Source organism: Apus apus, chromosome 3 (assembly GCF_020740795.1).
Source record: "Apus apus isolate bApuApu2 chromosome 3, bApuApu2.pri.cur, whole genome shotgun sequence".
Taxonomy (NCBI): Eukaryota; Metazoa; Chordata; class Aves; order Apodiformes; family Apodidae; genus Apus; species Apus apus.
Genome location: NC_067284.1, coordinates 49,497,498 through 49,504,309, shown reverse-complemented (window position 1 = coordinate 49,504,309; position 6,812 = coordinate 49,497,498). Strand labels below are relative to the sequence as shown.

Below are 6,812 nucleotides of genomic sequence, written 5' to 3'. Positions count from 1 at the left end.
GAATAACTGCATTTCTGAGAGGATCCAAGAAACAACTTTTTTGAATAACGCACCTCAAAATATGCAGCTACAAAGAGATGAGGAACATAACAAGTCAGTAATTACAGTAAGAACGACACAAATATACACCTTTGAGAAAGTCCACCTGTATTTTTTCTGACTCTGTAGGTTCTAGCACCTTTAACTGATCTAGCCCTTCTTACTGTTGCACTATCACTGTTCTGTTCCCATGCTAGCAGTGTGGTGATGGAAAAAGGCATTTTAAGTAACATAACAAAATATCCTAAAGGACAACCCAAGTGTCCATAGCTACACAGACAACGGTTTAATCTACCCAAGCTCCCTATAAATGTATGACATTCATTTGTAATGGTGCATGCAGGGATGTTATTCAGTTAAGGTTAAATATTAATTGTAATTATAAGGTTGAAATATATATAACAACCAATAGGATGATACAAACTGTATGTGGTTTGCCCTCTGGTTTCTAATACTTAAGTTAAACAGAATAGGAGACAAAAGAGACAAAAAGGAAGGAAGCTTCAGAATCCAAAACTGTTAGCAGAAACAGTTTGGAGTGTACTTGCTCAAGGCCATCCAGAATTTTCACCGATCGATATAACTGGTGTGCTCAACAGTTTGCAAAATCAAGCATAAGGTCTTTTTCCTAACCAGAGGGAAATGAAGGACATTCAATTATTTTATAAACTCAACCTGGGTCTGTTAATGCATAATCCTCTAAACCTCTCCTATAGGTATCTGTCAGAACCAGAAACACTGCCACAAAGATCCAAGGAAAAGCAAAGTAGAAATGATGGAAATCTAAAATTGCAGTCTATAATATATGCTTATACCATTCTTTATGAGTTTATTTACTGTAAGAACTTTGAGAAGCCACCCAGAAAATCTATGCTAAGACTTTAATATAAATGATAAAATTATTCCACTTTAATTACTTTTATTTTTCAGATAAATCACAGACTGGTTTGGGCTGGAAGGGACCTTAAAGATCATCTATTTCCAATCCCCCTGTCTTGGGCAGGGACATCTCCTGCTAGACCAGGTTGCTCCAGGCCCCATCTAACCTCACCTTGAATACTTCCAGGGACGGGGCAGCCCCTGGACAACCTGTGTCAGTGTCTCACCACCCCCACAGTAAAGAATTTATTCCTAATGTCTCACCTAAATCTATCTGCTTTCAGCTTAAAACAATTACTTCTTGACCTACCACTACCCATCCTTGTAAAAAGTATGCTTTTTATTATTAAATAATAATATTAATTACTTCTAAATATTTATTCTATGTTTATATTTAAATAATATTTATTAATTTTGATTTGAATATTTAATTAAATCTCTTCAAACCTCCTTTAAGCTCATCAAAAAGGTGGTTTTTACTCCCTTCCTGGCCCAGGATCTCAAGTCCATACAAAGACAACATTAAACATACCTCAGGCTATTCTTCCTCCAAGCTTGGGTCCATTTGCAGTCTTGGTTTTGCTGTCACTTGGAAAGACCTTTTTGCAGAGCATGAAGATTAGCAAGCATTAGCAATCTCATTGCAAACACTGTGACAAAAATCACTCAGGCTGAAATAAAGAGAAAATGTCTTCTAGCAGGCACTTGGTACATGCAGAATCTTTCTCATTAATAGCAAAAGTAGAAACTATTTATAGCAGAAAGATCCTGTTGAATTGATAGTGTCTTGCTGTCAATTGCCAAATTACTGACTCTCAAAAGGACCTGCATTGCACTACCAACTCTAATGCTGATGGGTGTGAATCTTCCTCCGTACCTACATGAGGATATCGCGTAAGTAAGATTTTTCTCAATCGCTTCACATAAAATGTCTGTGGTCACAATGATTTGCAGAGAATGATGAAAGAAAATTTCTTATAATTTTATTTTAAACATTTTAAAAAGATAAGTATGGAATAAAAAGTTGCATATCCTCAGAGTATTATCATACAATTTACAAAAGCAGTATTAAAAAGCCCTGTGTAATTAAAAATTACCTCTGTCTTAAAATAAGAACTTGGGTATTGCTAACACATGAAGAACAGTCCTTGCATGCAAACAAGGCCTGATTTTGAAACATGAATGCATAAAGAAGTGTAGGTATGTTTATGTATGAACTTTCCCCAATAGTAATCCATATTTGCACATCCAGGTGACTGCATGTATAAAGCTAATCTTCCTTCTTCCAAAGACCTTGATCACTTCTATCCACAACATGGGTAAGAAATAAATGTTTGTACCAAAACTGCGCAAGCAGAAATTGAAGTTATTTTGAAACACAAGTGAAAAGGTGGGCCTGAAATTATCAGCATCATTAAATCCTGGATGAAGATCTATTTTAAATAAGCTCAATTCTCCTTATTGTTGTAAAGATCATGTGAATAAACCATAAACTTCCTGACACAGAGAGAGAAAGGATTAATTTTTACTAAAATAAACTCTGTTCTGAAACAAGCAAAACACTAACTGCAGCTGCTAACAGATCAAGTGGTTTTAACTTTTGCTGTCATCAGCTAATATGACTTTTTAACAGCAATAAAACATACACAGATCTAAAATTTTGCTTAGTAAATATTATTTCATAAGAGATTCTTCTTTCTACAAATACTACAACTGGTTTGTACAATATTAATGTCTACTTCCTAAAGACTTAACAGAATCATCTCTATTATACTTCCAAATGAGTTAGAAACTTAGTTAACTGAATTTTCTTTAAAGAGTTTTATCTAATTTTGACTTTTTCATTATTTTTAATTGCTTCCTACTTTTTGCATATGCTTTCCAAAGACAAATGAGGCTGTCCAGCCATGCCATCACAATAGTATTTTTGATTTTATGACTTCTTAAGCCTTCGCAGTTTTAATTTCCTGAGACCATTTTCAGCTTCTTGTTTTCTTTTTTGGCTAAGCTTCACCGAAGACATAGGCTGCAGTTCTAAACAAGATGATGGCATCACAGGCAATTCCTCAGCAGTTGTGCTTGGCTCATTTTGTCTTGTCTGCACTATGTTGCTCCTCTCAGAAAGAGGCTGGGAGAGGTGTTTTCCCAAAGTTAGTGACTCCTCATCAGACACAGTCTTTACCATGTCTTGTTTAGAAAACAACCTGGAATTAAGTGGGGTCTTCTTCTCCAGGAATAGACCTGAACAATCATCATCAAGCTTACTCATTTTGGTATTGCTAGAAATTGAAGAAGTCCCTTCTTCAGAGGATATTTTTTTCAAATGCTCTGACTTTTCTTCTGCACCACAGCTCTTTTGCTGAGCCTGTGTTTTCATCACTTTCCGACTTTGTTTTGGACCTAGCAGTGCTGACTCAGAGCTACAAGGGGGGTTCTCGCTTAGAAGACTCATCTTCAACTGCTCCACACAGTGAGGTTTTTGCTGGCTGCTAACATTATCCGGCTGTCTCTGATTAACATAGTTTTCCAGCGCTAAACCAGGAAGCTCCAAGTTGCTCTCAGCTGTATTTATGCAGTCCTTTAGCAGGTCTATACTCCTACATTTCACTTCAGATTGAGGACTGAAAGCAGTTTGACAGTCCTTCTTTCTGTTCCCTGTCTGTGAGTCCACTGAGCCAAGAGCCACTTCCTTGGAGTCCTTGCTGATTTGAGGTTTGCTTGTGCTGCTTTTACTTGCTTTTGTCCTTTTCGCACTGCAATAAAAAACGAATTTTGGTTTTAAATTTAAAAAAAGATACTTCACTGCCTCAATCTGCCCTTCTTATAAACTCTGAAACACCACTAGGGCAACCCCTTTTTTGAATGTGGAAAAAAAAAAGTGTACATCATCTTGACAAGCTGTAATGCTTGTCTGCTGTGGATAATATCAAGCGTTATCCGTCTGATTTTCTGCTGCACTAGGGGAACCCTATTTATTAATGACTAAGCCATGAAGGAGTTCACATTCTATTCCAAGAGGCAGAACTGGATTCATTACAGATGTTAAAGGTCAACATGGCATAAGCATATTGAATTTCTTCCCAAACTGGCTAAATAAAATAGTATTTCATAAGTGCCTAAATGATTTCAAACCATTCCCATATATTCACATGCATAATGCACATCTAAAGAATAGAGGGGGGCAGGCGGGGAGAGGCCGCGTGTGCGTCTCTGTGTGAGAGTTCCTAATCTCTATTTTAGAATGTTCCTCTGGAATTTTTCCCAGGACGTTTCAAAGCATTACTTTAAAGTTAACCACTACTCATCTAGTATCAAGCCCGTTCATCTTAGAAGGACTTAGGTAATGCAAGTAGATGATATTCTAATAGGAGTTATATAGGAAAATGGGATCACAAGGGACCAGATGGAGTGTCAGTACGTAAACACTCCTCAGCAGCGTGTCACATACAAATCTAGACTTCACACAGGCTGTGAGATGAACTTCGGCTCAGAGCTTCATTCAAGGAAAAAAACACCCTGATTCGATTCTGCCCAGCACTAAGTGAGATATCTATGTGGGTTGTAATAGCTTTTTTCACACCATACAAAACAACAATAATAATTTTATATTATTTGAAGTTCTATTACATAAACTAGATTATATTTACCCAAATTTTACCAGATTATAAATCTAACCCCTTAGAAAGAATAAGGATATACATTTCTTTCAAGACGTCTTGCTTTATTTGTTCATTCAGACTCATCTTAAGCTTCTTGTTCTCAGCAGATTCAGTAAAATATTCAGATGTCCCATTGGAAAGTTCTTCTTTCTGCTCCAAAAGAAATACAGGTTTAAACCATGACACATCAAGCTATGATTATTCAACATAAAACTCCAGCTCTAATACCAAGACTTACATGTGTTCTTTATTATTTTGATCTGAGCAGTCTAAGAGAAACAGAATTATTTTCAATCTTTTAATATTTGGGAGTCTAGTCAGTTCCCTCCCCTTTCAGACTCCCAAGGAACATATTTCATATGCTAAAATATACCACAAACAAACAAGACTGTAATGTAAAGGATTTAGCTTTCCAAACCATCTGAGGAAACTTCTGGCAAATATTTGACATCATTGTGGCTCAAACTGTGACAAATGCCAGGAATCTCTCTTGCAGACAGGGGGATGTTTGTCAGTTTTTTTTCTCTGAAGAGACTGACTGGCGCAGTGGGCTATACACTTATTCTCAGAAGAATACCTGTAATTTTCCATACTTCCAAATAATCTACAGAGTATCCTTCGCTCATTTAAGGCCGCAAGGGTTAAAACTTTTAAGACTAACATTCAAATTCTTGCAGATTGTAGTGGTTGGCTACTACAGGACAACATGGGAATTCTTTCTAGTCTCAGCTAACAGCAGCGCCATGGTTTTATATAATATGAGTTTGGGGCTAAAGGCAGGGAAGGAAAATGCTCTTTTTCTTCAAGCTGTGAGCATTTCCTTTCACAGTGAAACAATCTCAATGAGAGAAGGGCCATTTGCTGACTTCACTACGTACTTCAAAAAAGTATTATGTCTGAGGCTATGGAGAGGAGAGAAAAAAATAATGTGGCAAATAAGAAGAGAAGAGGCTTTGTGCATCTCTTTTTTTTTTTTTTTTTTTAATAGCATTTTTCTTCACCAGTCTGCATGCTGCAGCTTCTGCTTGGGGCACATGAAATGTCGGGAGTGCTTATTTATTCCCTTTCTTGCTCGGTACTGTGAAGCCAGCACACTGGAGCCAGGCAGTACAAAAGAACTGAAGAAAGCAAAGACAGACTGTGGAGGCACAAGGCCAAAGTGTGTTCATGACTGCTGCCTATAACACCCCACAAGATCCTGTCACTTACAGGGGGGTTAAGCCCTGCCTATTTTTATTTCTGTTTTAAAGGAGAGGGGGTAAACCTCACCACTCTTTCCAGAAGAATAAACCAGTGAAAAAAACTTCCTGTTTTGTAAGCAGAAAGAGCATAGTCAGGCAAAGAAATAAAGCTATTTTGACAGTTTAAAAAAGTACAGCTGTTTGGGGCCTTCCTTTCAGAGACAAATTACGCAAACATGTTTGTGTGTACTGGTAGATGCATGAAGTTCTGTCCACTAATGGTGCAACACGTGCATTTACAGCAGGCAGAAACCACATGGGACATACATGCAACATGATTTCAAGCTCAGAAATCAAGCCTAACTAGTTTAATCTGAGGGATTAATTGCTGTTTCTATTCTTGTTACAGGTATGGATCTCCTAATTTAACTAAATACATTTCATGTTTTGTAAACTATTAAAGAAGATAATATTTTTTAAGATATTCAAGTGCTTTGCTAATCTTTAGACACAGACTCTCAACTGTAAAGTCTGTAGAAACTAGTCTGATTTCCAGTAACATTCACACAACTTGGACTGAAGGATCTTGCACAATCACTCTGCATCAAAGCAGCTGGAAAGCACTCTTACTTAGCCAGAGACCAGAAGTGCAAGCAGAAGCTTTTGAACTTGTCTTATTCTGCTTTATGAAAAGGTTAATTTCTCTTAAATCTTCTTCAGCATGGCACATCGAGACAAGATGGCCAGGTCCATTAAGGCAGTTGTTGTAGATGTGCTAGACAATAGGGGGAAAGTAGGACTTTGTACAAAACCCAGCATAGGATTGGGGATGGTTCCTGTCCACACGTACTCACTACTGCAGATAAGCACCAAACCTCAGCTCTAACCTGCAGCTCGTTATGAGCACTGCATGATTGTTGCCTGGAGTGTACTGTCACACCAGGATGTGAAGAGCAGACCCTGGAGAGAGGCAAAGATGATGAAGCCATATCACTTGTGAGTTCAGTCAGACGGGAGTTAATGGTCCAGAGTGGAAGGGGCTAGAACAATCCCT

At 37.7% G+C, this 6,812-nt stretch overlaps 1 protein-coding gene across 4 annotated transcripts in view; it reads right to left on the bottom strand.

The window, feature by feature from the left end:
• Positions 1-1,879: 1,879 nt before the first annotated feature.
• Positions 1,880-6,812, bottom strand: part of SLX4IP (SLX4 interacting protein) — an 80,301-nt gene continuing 75,368 nt past the window's right edge. For all 4 annotated transcript variants that reach the window (XM_051614852.1, XM_051614853.1, XM_051614850.1 and 1 more), the window contains 2 exons: positions 4,618-4,727; positions 1,880-3,671 (listed from right to left, as the gene is read on the bottom strand). In XM_051614852.1, the coding sequence (XP_051470812.1) occupies positions 2,852-3,671; positions 4,618-4,727 (930 nt within the window). In that variant the 3' untranslated portion in view covers positions 1,880-2,851. The remainder of the gene's footprint in view (positions 3,672-4,617; positions 4,728-6,812) is intronic.